The sequence below is a fragment of the Sardina pilchardus genome, chromosome 9 (genome assembly GCF_963854185.1).
Source record: "Sardina pilchardus chromosome 9, fSarPil1.1, whole genome shotgun sequence".
NCBI lineage: Eukaryota > Metazoa > Chordata > Actinopteri > Clupeiformes > Clupeidae > Sardina > Sardina pilchardus.
In genome coordinates, this window is record NC_085002.1 from 32,596,863 (window position 1) to 32,612,126 (window position 15,264).

Consider the following 15,264-nt stretch of genomic DNA (forward strand, 5'->3'; position numbering starts at 1 on the left):
CAAAGTGTGTACCAATATGTATTGATATTCCTATTAATTCATACTATCATGATGACTATCAAAACACCTGTTTGTAAACACCTTTTGATTTTAACATAAAAACAGTGGCAAAAATGGGAGGTAAACCTCCCCTGAATTACAACACACCACAAAGGACAAAAACTGTACAAAAAGCATGTTTGAAACCATGAACTTTTCCTGCATAACCTCCCAACTCCAGTAGATGAACAGAGACAGAAGATCATACATACAGATATAAAAATAAAAAGCAGAACAGAAATCATATTTCATATATAACCATACTGCAGATTACGTGCTACAGGGAGCCATGACCCCGCTCTGTAGGGTCGTCCTCACTAGTGAAGGCAAAGTGTGAGGAGCAGAGCCAACGGGTTTGAGAAGGTTGGAGACGTGCATGTGTGTGTCATCTTCCCGAGCCGTCTAGATCAGTTACTCTTAGGTCTGTTCACCAAAGAGATTAAGTACTTATTTGACATGAAACTTGCAAATGACTGGTGTAATTAAGCTTTCAGTCCATGACTGAGCAACTTCAAGAAAGACTCCATTCACTGTAGTGGGTGTCATGATGGTTGTTGTCAGGTGATTCAACAGAGATGTTTCTTTAGGTGTACATATTCTTATATATACTTTACGTAAAAAAGGTGAAAGGCCATCAAGTTCAACTTCCAGCAAGGAATGCTGGAATCCTCCCGGCTGTTGCCGACAGAGAGCAGTTCTAATAGTGAATCCTCCACAATGGACGGACAGATGCTCACTCTTGTCAGTTTACATTTGTGGACGCTATGGCGATGACCTCTTGGATTTCCCGCACCATTGTGATGCGTGTGAGCATGTGCTCCAACTGCTGGCTGGGGATTGGCTGTGTGGAGTACCAGATAGGGCTGTTGGGCACGACCACTGGCTCTGGAGTCAGGTAGTACGTATCATTCCGCCCCTTAGCACACTGAGGGCTGTAGGACAACATGGAAAAGATGGATGATGAACAAGGAAAAACTCAACAGCAGTAAACCAGGACAAATGAATGAAACAGCAAGGTAATGAAAGAACTCATGAGGTGCAGCCGACTGATAGAACAAAAGGGTTAAAAAAAAAAGTTTCTTCAAGATGGTGAACAGGTTGAAACAAAACCACATTTAAAGGATCACTTCATCGTTTTTTTCATATTAAACTACGTTATTTGCTTAATTAAGACGAGTTGATACATACCTCTCACGTTTCAATGCGTGCACTCACTGGCTCTGGCACGCGGCGCAACTTTGATAGCACTTAGCTAGCCCAATGCATTGATTAGGATCCAAACAGAGATGAAGTTAGAAGTGACCAAACACCTCCATGTTTTCCCTATTAAAATACAGTTACACGAGTAGTCACACAACCAAGAATGGTGAGACAAAATAAAACGTGGTGCATTTCTAAGCAGGTAAAAGGGATAACTATATTGTGTGGCAGAATAATATTGGGAGCACTTAGACTCAGCGCAGTAATATCCTCACTCCCAAGTGAAACTGAAAGTGCAAGAGTGAGGATATTATTGCGCCACACACACACAATACAGTTATCCCTCTTACCTGCTTAGAAATGCACCACGTTTCATTTTGTCGCACCATACTTGGTGGTGTGACTACTCGTGTAACTGTATTTTAATAGGGAAAACATGGGAGGTGTTTGGTCGCTTCTAATTTCATCTCTGTTTGGATCCTAATGAATGCATTGGGCTAGCTAAGTGCTATCAAAGCGCGCCAGAGACAGTGAGTGCACACATTGAAACGTGAGAGGTATGTATCAACTCGTCTTAATTAGGGGAATAATGTAGTTTAATATGAAAAAAAAAACGGTTAAGTGTTTCTTTAACAGAAAAGGTCAAAAGGTTAGACCCACCATTTGAAGAGGTAAAAGTCATAGAGTTTGATAGGGCATCTCAGTGGATTCTCAGGGTCCTCTGCCTGCTCTGCATACATGTCATCGGTCACTGTGACAACAGAATAAAAGTTAGTTTGGACATTTTTATTTTGGACAGTTAAGTAAAATGCTAATTCTGCATAGTTGCCTCATCAGTCAGTGATTCATACAACACTAAAATGTCACTATCTTAAAAAGACTGCCGGAGAAATAACTATATGATACTTCTATTGTTACAACAATGATCCAACTTAGTGTGATGGAACTATTTCTCAAACACAAACATCTCTTCCTCTGAGTTTTGACATTGAGGAGGTGCTGAAATGCCGAGCTCCTCACCCTTCTGGCCGAGGTGATGGGGTCCTGAGCCTTTCAGATAGCGGATGGTGGTGCTCTTGTCCTTGTGGTTGGATGGGTTCTTTTTTGTGTGTCTTAGCACTTTGGAGAAGGCCACCTTCATATGCTGCTCCACTGTTGTCAGCTGGAAATACCTGACGCAGACATATCACAAGCAATTTCAGATCAAATGAATCCCTCTTAATCAGCTAATAGTAACCAAACACTGTTACTACAGTATAGGCTACATGTGGAATGGGACAGATCATTAACAAAGACAGACAAAGGGAAAGGGAAGATGGGGGAAGAGAAGAATCAAGAGGAGGAGCTCACTTGGTGTTGAAGTACATGAGTGTGAAGAGGAGTGTGGAGGGCGAGTGGGCCCCAAGCTGCTTGCACTCCCACAGCATCTCTTCAGTTACGTGACTGGGGATGATGTAGCCTGTGGGGAAGAGGGGCCAACACACATGTGGTCAGCTACCCTTTGGCTCAACTCGCAACACTATCACATGAGACAAGGGACTGTGTGTGTGCGTGTGCGTGTGAGAAACCATGTAAAAAACACAAAAAATCTAGATGTGATAAAGGACTGCATTATATATTATACAAGTGAGGGACATGGTGGTGATGATGAACTATGACAAATGGGGATTAAAACTAATTATTATACGGCTCTTCACAATGCAAGTAGAACACTCCATTGACTTGAATGGGATTTCCCAACGTTCTACCGGTCATTATTTCTTGATAGATGACCGCTCGGGAGGTATAATGACCGCTGCCAATGGCAACGGGTTCACTCCGCTAGTTGTTGCGGAAGCCACGAAACGGTAGCCAAGTCATTGCTAAAGACACATTGAGATGAGTTTCTTTTCTCGTTTTGGCAAGTAGCCGTATAATAAGCGCGTCGGGGTTCAGTTCATCCTGTTGGGAATTATTTTCCGATAATGACCGGCGTTCTATACATTATCCCTTACATAAAGCATCCCTTACATAAAGCATCCATTAATAAAGTTTCTACCATCAGCAGATGTATTTAACAAGTCCTTTTAGCCATAGTCATAATTATCAGTCATCATCATGCCCTTAAAGGCACAAACTTTAAATACTCAAAGCACTTAGCTCACTCATTCTCTCAAAAGCTCTCCACACACGCACACAAGCATGATTTCTTACCAAGAGGATGTACATTAGGCCTGTATTCTTCAAGCACTTTGTGTAAACACTGTGAGAAGCGTGTATAGTAAGGATCGGAGAAGATGTCATCCACCCGTCCATTTTCAAACAGGTACTATGAGGAGAGAAAAGACAGAATTTAATGAAAAAGAATTTCAAGATAAAATACAAGAGACATCTTTTTGTGTGGCTAAGCTCACTTTAAAAGGGAAAATAATTGGGCTATCAATTCAACTGAACTGGAGACACCTTCTGAATGCACAGGAAGACATAGTAGAGGGCATCGGCCTCAAAGGGCTCCTCCTCCAGGCCTTTGGCCTCCTGCGTCATCAGGGACAGGGCCACACTCAGCTCAGCCACTGCACTGGACACCAGGTCCTCACGGAACCGCAGAGGCTGACGACCTGGACGAGGGAGAGAAGCAGCAAGAGGGGAGGGGGACAGAAACACACAGAGAAAAGACAAAGGGTCAAGTGAATGTACAGTATGTGCCTAATTCACTGTGTCCCAACCTTGGGGACAGGTCGCCTGAAATTCAAATGGGATCAGCTGAGATATTGGGTACCTTACAATTAGTACATTACATGGAAATATATATATTACATTTACATTTCTGGTGCCTGTCGGGTGAACGCAATTTGCCAACGGGCTATCATGTCAACTAGCCTACGGGCCATATCGTCTGCTGAGGTTCTGCCCCAGTGATTGCAAGACAGCGCACTGACGCTTGCTTGGATGCGGTTCGTTGGACTAAGTTGCCGTGGACTTTTCTGTTTGTTTGTTTGTTTTATTATGTATTTGACATTTGTTTATTTGTTTGTCTGTCTTATGTCTTGGTGTCACGGGTACGCTGGCGATTACGCCACTCCGTCCGGCATCTTGTGTCTTGTTATTTTGTGAATTTGTTTGTTGTGTTGTCATGGGTACGCTGGCGACTACGCCACTCCATTTCGGCACTGTCTCTGTAAAGCGCTTTGGGTCGCACTCAGTGCATGTTAAATGCGCTATATAAATAAAAGTACCTTACCTTACCTTAAAAAAAAACAAGAAAATCCCCATGATATCCAAGTTAAGTAACTAATTGGATCCTTCATTGCAATCTAGCTATGTACAAATAAACTTAGACATCCCCCACGAGATCATCATGGGCAAGAATGCTTGATCAATGTACCAAACAAAGTAGTAAAATAACCAGGCGAGTTAGTCAAACAAACAAATTAGCTGTTAGGACACACACCGTTCTCAAGTGGATGTTACAGCAGGAATAAGATGTGCTCTCTCTCGCAACAAGTTATGAATGACTGGGGTCCTCAATGCTTTGTGACATCAAAATAGCCAAAAAAGCTTTGGAACCCCTGGACTAATTGAACAGTTTAGTCAACAGCTCATCCAAACTTCCAACTTGTCCCAGCCAATCCAAGTAGGCATGCTGTACGTACGTAACCCTTGTGTACTCACGTCCAATGGGGGCCAGCTTGTTCTGCTCCTCCTTGTCCATCTCTGCGTTCTTGCGGTGCACCCAGAGGCGCCACACCTCCAGACCCTCCTCTGGCTTCAGCGAGACCGGCAGCATTAGCTCTGTCGTGGCCTCGCCCTGCTGCTCTCCCTCCACCTGAGCCTGGACAATACCCAAAACGGTCAACAACTCCTACACAATTAGGCAACACCTTATACAAATATGTGTCCACTGGAGTGGACCGAGTTAGTCGAGTCCTCCACCCAAATCTTCATGGATTTCTCAAAGATATGCTGGAGACTACATGGGTGGAGTTGGACCACGTGGGTGGAATGGTATGGGACATTTATGACACTAATGTTACAAGGACATGGGTATTTATTGGATACTACCGATAAAATGGCAACATTACACCCCCTCTATAGAGCTCAACAGTCCCACCCACCGCCGATTCCAGAAGGATGAATTCAATACAATATCTCCATTGTCAACTGGAGTATAAGCCATTAAATTGTAATGGTCCATGATAGACTTAAAGCCAGCTATGACTAACCAACTGTACATGCCCCCCACTAGCCAACTGTCACTGTTCCCGTGTCGGTCACCTTGTTACTCGCTGAAATCAATATAGATTTTTTTCTTTTTAGTTTTTCTGTTATTTTTTTTACCCAACATGATATGTTGTACAATGTCACATCATAATTGGTCAGCCTAAGTTGGGGTCTAAAACTCTTTATATATGGATTTTTCCAGATGACAATTGGAGAAATGAATGGGAAACTTACTTCTGGAAACTAAACTGTATGAGGAGGGGTGGGACTGTTGAGCTCTATGACAATGTAATGTGGAATAACTATAACAACAACATTTATTTAACTGAATAAACGACACGGCTTCAAGTGTGTGAGTCAAACCCAGCATGCGCTGCCCTCCTTGCCCAGTGTCTGACCTGTAGGTGGAGCTGTTGCTCCTGTCCATCTACTAACTGGCCCTGCTGCTGTGGGTCCCAGATGTGCAGGGCCTGTGTGGCCCCCTGATAGGCCCCTCCCACTGTCTGCACCGCCACGGGGATGTGGATGTTCCCATTCATGAACTGCGCTGGGAACATCTGCACCACCTCCTCCTGTGTGCCCGACGACGTCACCACCTGGTGCTGCGCCACCCCGCCGGCGGCCATCTTGTCCTTGTCGTCAGTGCTCGCCGTGGCGATGGGAAGCGTCTGCAGCTGCAGGGCGGCGCTGTAGGCCTCCTGCGGGATGGCGATGTGCGCCACGCCCTGCGGCTGGGGCGCCGAGTACACGGGGATGGTCCAGGTCTCACCCGAGGGGCCCGTGAGGGTGCCGGTGGTGCTGTACAGGTGCGTGCTGTCCACAGTCAGCAGGTCGGGCCGCAGCGACACGTAGCTCTGCTGGCCCTGGCTCTGCGGGATAGCCAGCACGGTGGCCAGCTGCTGGCCCTGTGGCAGTGCGTACGACACGGTGGCCAGCGGCATGTCCACCTTGCGCTTCTTGGCCGGCTGCAGCACAGCGGCGGGGCTGGAGCCGCTGGCCCGGCGCTCTGCGTCGCGGGGGGAGCCCTGCTGCACGGGAGACAGCGCCTCCACCGTCTGGATCTGGATCTGCTGCCCTCCCGCTACGGCAGCCACCAGCTGCGCCTGGATCTGAGGAGAACACAGAGAATATTAAGGGCTATTTCATGGAGATGTGTAAGCCTGTACATAATACATTTAATATCCATTATAATCTTAAGACACCATCTATTCTCACACACACACACACACACACACACACACACACACACAATGTAGAATAAAGGGCAGTCAGTGTGTGTGTGTTTATATGAGAGACTGGAGTGTCCACTGAATGTACCTGCTGATGCTGTTCCTCAGTGAGTTCTCCCTGCTGCACGAGCTGTGCTGCCGTGGTGATGCCTTGCAGCTGCTGGTGAGAGGGTGATGACACCTGCAGCACCTGGCCCACCGTCTGACCCTGGTCACCTTGGATCTGCACCTGCCATGCAGAATGACACTAGGAATATTTGTACGTCTTAATGGGTGGGCTATGATTACTGCAACTCTTGTAAGGAAAATTAAAAGAACTGAATTGCAATGCATGAATTTAGAGCAAATTAAATTTCTGTGTCAAATCAGCACAGAAGAGCTTAGGCTTATCTAATATTTATTTTGGTAGTTGTGTCTAGATATTTTAGATTGAGGGTTTACCACTGACCTGCACCTGGATCTGCTGCTCAGAGGCCTGATGCACAGCTGCAGCCAGCTGTGGCGTGATCTGTGCAGATGTGACCTGCACCTGGTTAGACATAGCCAGGCAGACAGACGCCGGTTAAACTCATATTTAGTTATTCCACAGACACCTTTAACCACGCTAAATGACGAAAGCATAATATTTTGCAAACTCATATTTCTAACTCCATGTAATTACTCTATTGCCTTTCCCATCAATTTTCATCCAAAAAGTAAATCATTTAAATGACATTTTCTGAGTGGTCATGGAAAACAGTCTTACAGGGCAGGCGAGCTCCAGCAGGGACCCTGCCACCTCTGTGCTGTCTGTGTAGATGCAGTTCGCCCCCTGCTGGTAGACCATGGTGGTGGTGGTGGTCGGGGTGCCACCCTGCTGGCTGAACTCCTGCAGCACCTCGGGCCCTTTGGTGGCCAGTGATTCCAGAAACTCCTTCATGCGATGCTGTGGCACGGTGCGGGCCTTCTGCCTCACGTACTCATCAAAGGAAACCGTGCCGGCCTCCATCGGCTCGCTCATGGCGTCTCACAACTCTCCCCTGGAGCCTGCGGCACAACCACATTGTTCGTTGTGACTCACAACCTTACCAGATGGAATTCTGTTTTGCCTCTGCACAATGACAACAAAGTTGAACCTCATCTAATCTAAACTAATGCAAGATTAGTTAGAATTTAGATTTTTTGTACATTCACTTGCAAAGGCTTTTACATCCTTTAAATTCCTCAATGGTGCATGCAACCATATTATCAAAGATGAAAATATTACAATTATGACAAATTTAATTTACATTCTGATGGGCCGTTTTCTGACACTGTCCTTTATGTATATTAAAGGAATAGTGGTATTTAAGCCCGTTTTCTGTATTGCCTAGCATGAAAACGTTTTTGACTCTGACGCAGTGCGTCGAAACGTCAGTCCTTTGTGCACCACAATAAATAAAAAAAAGTTATTAAGTAATCCGAGTGCTCCGGTCATCTTTGGGTTAGTCTATGTCAAATAATCTTCTTGAGGTTTGCAAAAAGATAAAATACCTAGGTCACTGGATTACAGAGGATATGAGTGATGATCATGACATATACAGGCAGCGCTGTAAGCTGTATGCACAGGTAAACACTATAGCCCGTAAATGTACATTTTGCTCTAATCAAGTTAAAGTGGCTCTGTTCAAGGCATACTGCACACCACTTTACACTGCTCACCTCTGGTTCACTTATAAAAAGGCCAGCATGCAAAAATGACAAGTTGCATACAATGATGCTTTAAGAATATTACTCAAGGTTCCCAGAGGAGGGAGTGCTAGCCAGATGTTTGGATCTGTAGGAGTAAGCACACTTCATGCACTTTTAAGAAACCTAATGTATAAGTTTTCACTACGCCTGGATGAGTCGTCCAACAACATCATGGTGGCACTCTCAAATCCGACTATGAGTAGCAAAAGGTACACCAGACTGAGAGCGCACTGGAGAAAATGCCTGTATACATTTTAATAATTGTTTTCTATAATGTATTTAACACTGGTTTGTGTAGCTTTTTGACTGTCCTAGTCTTAATATGTATTTGTAATATCTGTCTTGTGTGAATTTGGACATGGGTCTGGCAAATAAACTAAATTGAATTGAATTGAATTGAATTGAATTAACGAGCCAGAAGATTCAGATTGTATACCTGAGAGGGTGGGGCTGTTTGCACTCTAGGCAGCTGTGCAAAATGTTGGGATGGCAATGGCAATGGCAAACCATGTAGCTGTCTCCCTTTGACACAGTTGATTTTGCTAACTGAGGGCACATCATCTTATTACACTCACGTGCGTTTAGAGACACTATGTTAAAATCTGAAGCTGGTCTAGTCTGATCATGTACACTTATAAGCAAGTTGTGACAATCACGCTGTCGAGACGGTTTTACTCTGGTTCGTCACTGTTCCCTAGATGGCTAGCTAACGTTAGCTAACAATTTGGTATCAAAATGAACCAGTTTGCTAACGTTAGCTAGCTAGTGTTAGCTCCATACCCACCCATTAACGTTACCGCATTTCGTGTGTTTATGTTATGCCAACTAGCTAGTCCGTTAGCATGATTCAATATAAAGTGGGCATAATTACATAATAATTAAATCCTTAAAGAGTACATTGCATTTTAACAACACGTGGATTATATAGTATTTCGAATGGTTCCTTGTAATTCCTTGTGAAGATGTTTACGACCATAAGTAACAGGCTACAAGCAGGTAGCTAACGCAGGCTAAAGGGGCATCTTCCCATGCTACCTTAAATAAAACCAAAACCTCCCGTTCCGCCAAAACACTCCGTTCAAAAATAAAAACCCCACGAAACTTATTCATTCCTGTCCACATGTCATTACCATTTGGACTGTGGCTACTGAAGGTGTAACACTGCATACGTATTCTTATTTCGTCCAATTTACTGAAGCGAAAAACAATACCAAAATGACATGACGTGGGCTTATTTGTCGGCAGTTTAGATATCTGCGCTACGTTAAAAATAAAAACACCACAATCTGCAGACGAATACTCACGAGAAGTATCTTACCGTGTTTAATGATCTTAATGTGGATTGCACGGACCGATGCGATCATAAAAGAAAGAGATACTTATTGCATATAACTAGCTAAATAGTTGAACGCAGACGGAAGTAGGCCCTCTGTCACAGCACACGTCCCCGGACTGTCCTGATAACCGAAGGCCGTTTCAGAGAAGTCTAAAGACGGAATGAGAGCTCCCCCTTCCGGCTACACGTCTTCCATAAACACATTTCCTAGTTCGTGCACGAGGACCACACATCGACACATTTCATCACACCGGGAACGTGCATTGCGTGTACTCGAGTCCCCCTCCAATAATAAAAAAGTAAACATGAATGATGTGACATGAATTATGTGAGTAATGTATTTCCGTTGTGGAAAGTTACCTATAATGTGTGCACTAATCATTTGTGTGCAGATACACTAATATCTTTTAGCCCTGGAATGATAGACCTATGACTTATAATGTGTAAAATGTAATGTGCAAAGGGTAAGCCTACTTTCCTGAATTTAATCATATGAACATGTGACACACAGTAAGGTGAATGCCATTATTATTAATATATATATTTTTTTAATTATTATTATTATTATTATTATTTATTCATTTATTTTTGTTAAATGAAGAACAACATTTTTTGTTGCCTATAAGGGGCTGTAGACCTATTCTCGACCCTTATGTATTAGGCCATTTCAAAAGGCACAATTAAGTTGTGATTCTGTGGTGCAGGTCCACCACTACAGTCCCAGAGCATTATTCTAGTCTTGTCAAACATGAGAAATATGAAAGCATTAATGCAGGCTTGTAGGAAACCAGTCGTCTGACATTAACACTTAGGCTACACGAGCTCTTCTCTTAATAGACTATAGAGACATTGTTCTTGTTGAATTTTAGGCTACTCAAACTTCTCACTGAACATGAATAGCTGGCCGATAAATTCATAGGCTATAACTTAACATTAATTTAGTGATCTGTCAGATCGCAAGATGCCCTAGGTTAGCGTAAAGTGTGTATGTGCCTTTAACAGCACTTTATTTGCTTCAGTCCGCCTTAAAGAGCTAGGCATGTGCTTGCGAGGGCCTCCCCCTGTTCACCCTACAACATGCTGCCAGGCCGCGCTCTTAAGGTAGACCTGACTAGATCCGTGGTGCGCACTCATGTGTCATCTTTAGAAGAAAGGAAGGAGTTAATTCCCACGGTCTCCCCCCTTAACCCTACTCTGACCCACTTTGAATTAAGATAACTGAAAACGAGATTTTTTACGGTAAAAAACGTAGAAAATGGTATAGGCTACCTATTTTATTTAGCCTCATTTTATTAAACACAGGCCTACTAAAACATTGGTCTATAGCCTATACAGGATGGCCTATATCTGTGTATGATGCTGTAGGCCTCGTGATCTTTTTGACTAACTAACTAAATGTAACTAAATCATTGAGTTTTTCTATAGCTAAACTGGTGTGTGCGCGTATGTGTGTATGTCAGTGTGTGTGTGTGTGTGTGTGTGGGGGGGGGGGGGGGGGGTAACCTACTGATGTCTGTGTCAGTGTGTAAATCCCAGTTAACACAGTCATGGTTGAGGTTGGTCACACAAGATTAAGCTGGTTGTGCTTGTCATCCTCAGGGTGGCGGTAGATCATACAGCAACTCTGTAACTATCTTCCCAGTAATCCTACATTATAACATGTTCACTATCCTTTAAAGTGTGTGTGTGTGTGTGTGTGTGTGTGTGTGTGTGTGTGTGTGTGTGTGTGTGTTTTCTAACCTCAGTATACACTAGGCTACTTGCCCCTGCAACTTAATGATCTTAGAGAAATCCTTTAGAGATTACCCCAAACCAGCTGTGAAGTGACAGAGGGAGAGAAAGCTGAACGTCCCCTCAGCAGGTGCATGTGCTCTCATTAGAAGAAAGAGGCTACAGAGTGCCACAGACCAGATGGAATTCAGTTCACCATTTGGATTTCTTCAGTGGAAGAAGACCTCTTCTGGAGCAGTTAAAGATTGTTTGGTTGTTCAAAACTCAGAAGTCTTCCATAACTTGTAGGAGGTGATGCCAGCTTGGGACCCATGATAACAACAACTGAGTGGATGTAGTGCAGTGGATATTCTGATAATCTAATCATCTGTGGTGTAGGCTGTTGGTTCATACTTCAATTTGGGAGTAGAATGGCAAACAGCATTTCAAATCAGTGAATTAATCACTTTAATCACTGACTCATTCTGAAGGCTGGATTAAATAACAGCAGGTGAGTGGAAAGTTGTTTCGTAACGTATTTATCTGAATAGAATGTGGACAGTTTAACTCCTTGGCTCTATAAACAGAGTTATTTTGTCTTACTGAATGGAAAAGAAGGCAACAATGCTCTTCCGCCATTATGAATTTCATTTGGCCCCAGGAATGGCCAATAAACTATTCTTATTGCCTGTTAGCAATTCAGAAATGATAGCATTATGTTGTGTTGAAATGCCTATGTTCTACTGAAAGAGTTGGTATTATCAAGTGGCAACAGTTTGTAATGTTAGGACAGCTGAACAAAGCTGTCCTAACATTACAAACTGTTGCCACTTGATAAGCCTGATAAGCCATGTTATCTGAAGCTTATCTGGGAAAAAAGTCCTTTATAATGACCTCTTGACTGTACCTTACTGTAACTTCATTCAACATTGTGACAAAGGGAGCTTTCTATAAAAGTTACATACATATCAGGATACTTAACCGTACATTCAGAGAGGCTCTATATCATATAATTTATGTCAGCATTCTATTAAATTCTTAATATTTTGCAGCTTCTTTTCTGACTCACCTGACAACTGACAATGTGGTGGAACATGCATTGGCTTTTTGTTCTTGTCATGACACTCGCCCTGCCGCACCATTCAACTGGCAGTCCTATTATGAACTCAACAAAACCAAACATCTCTGAATCCGTGACTTCCCCTGCCTTGGAGGCAGGCTCTGGTGGGACGAATAAAGATGAGAAACCTCCCTCCTTCTCTGGGACCTCCGCTTGGACTGAGCAGAAGATCAGTAACCGAATCTCTCAGACCTTGGAAGGCTCATTCATGCCCATAACACAAATTCTGGAAAGTTCTGGAGATGGGAGTGGATTTCAAGAGGGACATAATGAGTTGAAACAAGAGGTGGCACCCTCTGTCAGTCTTCTGGAAGAAAACATGATTGCACAGGAGCTGGAAGAAAAAAGAGACTGGGAAGACACATGGCACCTTGCACCTCCCTTGCCCCAGCGGCAGATCCAGATAATGGATGGCGATAGGTCTCTTGAAATCACTGAGACACAAACACTACAGGGTGTGAGCTCTTCCACTCCTAAACAAGCCACGCCAACACAAATGGTCCCAGCCACCATTTCTATACTGTCGCAAGTCAAGTCTGTTAGCAGTGACTGGCAGAGCACAACAGAGGCCATTGCTACTTTCCAAAAAGAAGCATCTTTGAATTTGACAACGACCCAGACACTTTCAGGCAGCCTAAGTGAGAAAGGTGGTAATGACAGTATGGACTCAAATACTGCTCTGGGTCAAGTGACAGATATAGTGCCAGGGCATCCTGAGGACTTCACACCATATGGTGCCACTGCTGCTGATCAGGAGTCCAATCCCCACGCCACTCTAGCTGATTCAGTCATCACAACAAAGCCACAGTTATCACTAGAGAACAGCGACATGCACATGGTTACACAAACCATTCAGTCAAATCAAACAGGTAATGTTCACTTATGGTTATTTCACATTATTTAAACACATTACAAGTGTATATTATGTTCAAGTGTAATCAAATACAATAGCAAGATCCCCATTCTGTTGGCATTGAGACTGTCTTTTGCTTATTTTGTTTAGGTGAAGAAATCATAAACCCTACAAAGATGCTGCCAGATGTGCCATCAGAGATAACATCATCAAGTAAGTCAGCTATCAGCAGACATTAAGTGAATTTTATGATTGTATTTATTTGCATTGTGAATTTTAATGTGACATATTTTTTTCTGTCTTCCCTCTATATTCTTGATCTTTTAGAGAGAGATGAGCCAAAACAAAGTCCCCCAGTGAGGACTGGTGGTTTTCTCGGACCAATAAACGAGCCAGGGTTCTCTGGTTCTTCAGGCCCTTGTCTGCTGGGATTGGGGGTCTGTGTGGCTCCATCAGGGCCTGATGGCACCAGCCTTCAGTGGGAAGACCTCAGCCGTACTCTGGCCTTTGCCTGGGAGCTGCATGTGTTCGGCTGTGCTGCCCTATTTCTGCTATTGGTTGGTGGTGCTCTCTGGGGGATAAAAGGTGCATTTGGCCTGCTTCGTCCTTACTGTATCGCCCTACCGCTGGCAAATGTTTTGCTCCTGCTAGCAGGAGTATTGAGGTGTGCTCACTTCCTGATCGACCCCTATGGTACACGGCATATTTTGCCACGGCCTGCCCTGTCTGCTCTTTACAACTTGCCACTTCCGCTTCTACTGTGGGCACAGACTGTTCTGGCGATGCTTGTTTTGCGTGGACAGAGACTGAATCTCCTGCCCCCTGCTCTGCAGTGCCCCCGAGTGACTGGAGGACTTGTGGCACTCCACTGCTTCCTAATCTTTGTTGCTGATATCCTCTCCCAGACCCTGTCTCCTGCTCTGCCCCTGATGCTACAGACTTTTTCGGTTTGCTGGGGCTTGCCTCTCTGCCTGGGTCTTCTCTTCCAAACCCTGAGCCCTCTTCAGTCGGCCAGGACTCCTGTTCCACAGTGGTCAGCGGCAAAGCGAGTGGAAGACCGGGCAAGGCGAGTGTTTTCTTTATGCACTGTCTTGGGCGCGCTAAGCTATGCGTTTCAGATCCATGGAGTCCTCTGGCTCTATGGCTTGCTTGGAAACTGGAGACGCTTTGGCTGGGGCTGGTGGCTGTGTCAGTTCTCTGCGCGGCTCTTGGAACTGACATGGAGCTACTGCATGCTCCTGCTGGCATCCTGGACTTTCTGGAGACCCAGGGGAAACAACCGCAGAGGTGAAGGGAGACCAGAGGCAACACAAAGGGTGAAGCTGGGTTCCTACTGGGACAGGATGCTGGAGAACTTGCCCGGGGGACCATGGAGTATGCCAGACAGACACTGGGCAGAGCTTATACCAAATAATTGGGCAGCCCACCAGCGTAACCATGCAGACATTAGCAGCTCCATGATCCATAACTATGATGTGGTCACTACTTCTCAGGGCCAAAAGGACAGCAATACAGACATGATAGGTAGCATCTCCACCAACAGCACCATATGTGACTCCTACCCCACACCTTTGTGGTCACATGGACATGAATGGAGTGAGAGAGACTGTATCCTGTCTCTCATTGAGTTTGATTTATGTCCCCCGTCGCCCATTAGTCTTACTCGCAGCATTGACAATGCACTCCATTTTGACGACCTCCTGGGAGTGGGCAGCCTCTTCACGCCACCACCTCCATCTTGGACTCAAGGCCTGGAGCCGTACTGCCCACAAGTTGGCAGCGCCACCGCCCCTGCCACACCCGCACACATCGCCTACAGATGGGCCCTGGATGCTGGCTCCAGCCCAGTGCAGCCTCAGTGCTTCAG

The 15,264-nt window shown here is 44.7% G+C and overlaps 1 protein-coding gene across 2 annotated transcripts; it reads right to left on the reverse strand.

Annotated features, from left to right (window-relative positions):
* Nucleotides 1-2: 2 nt before the first annotated feature.
* On the reverse strand, nt 3-9,950 carry LOC134092018 (transcriptional regulator QRICH1-like). 2 transcript variants are annotated; one of them, XM_062544808.1, is made up of 12 exons: nt 9,697-9,950; nt 7,414-7,694; nt 7,117-7,197; nt 6,757-6,897; nt 5,838-6,548; nt 4,891-5,050; nt 3,682-3,836; nt 3,433-3,547; nt 2,590-2,698; nt 2,260-2,411; nt 1,900-1,990; nt 3-971 (listed from the first exon to the last, which is right to left on the reverse strand). In XM_062544808.1, the coding sequence occupies exons 2-12, from the start codon at nt 7,666-7,668 to the stop codon at nt 782-784; spliced, it is 2,160 nt and encodes a 719-aa protein (XP_062400792.1). In that variant the 5' UTR covers nt 7,669-7,694; nt 9,697-9,950; the 3' UTR covers nt 3-781. The 2 variants fall into 2 exon arrangements, with proteins under 2 accessions (XP_062400792.1, XP_062400791.1); XM_062544807.1 differs by having other exon boundaries at nt 6,757-6,915.
* Nucleotides 9,951-15,264: the final 5,314 nt, after the last annotated feature.

What these genes read in the sequence shown, in the direction of transcription:
- LOC134092018 (XM_062544807.1), bottom strand. Translation starts at nt 7,668, where the DNA reads ATGAGCGAGCCGATGGAGGCCGGCACGGTTTCCTTTGATGAGTACGTG. An exon ending in AGCAACAGCTCCACCTACAG is followed by an intron (nt 5,051 to 5,837) that starts GTCAGACACTGG and finishes GGTATTGTCCAG; the next exon opens with GCTCAGGTGGAGGGAGAGCA. An exon ending in CTCATGTACTTCAACACCAA is followed by an intron (nt 2,412 to 2,589) that starts GTGAGCTCCTCC and finishes TGTCTGCGTCAG; the next exon opens with GTATTTCCAGCTGACAACAG.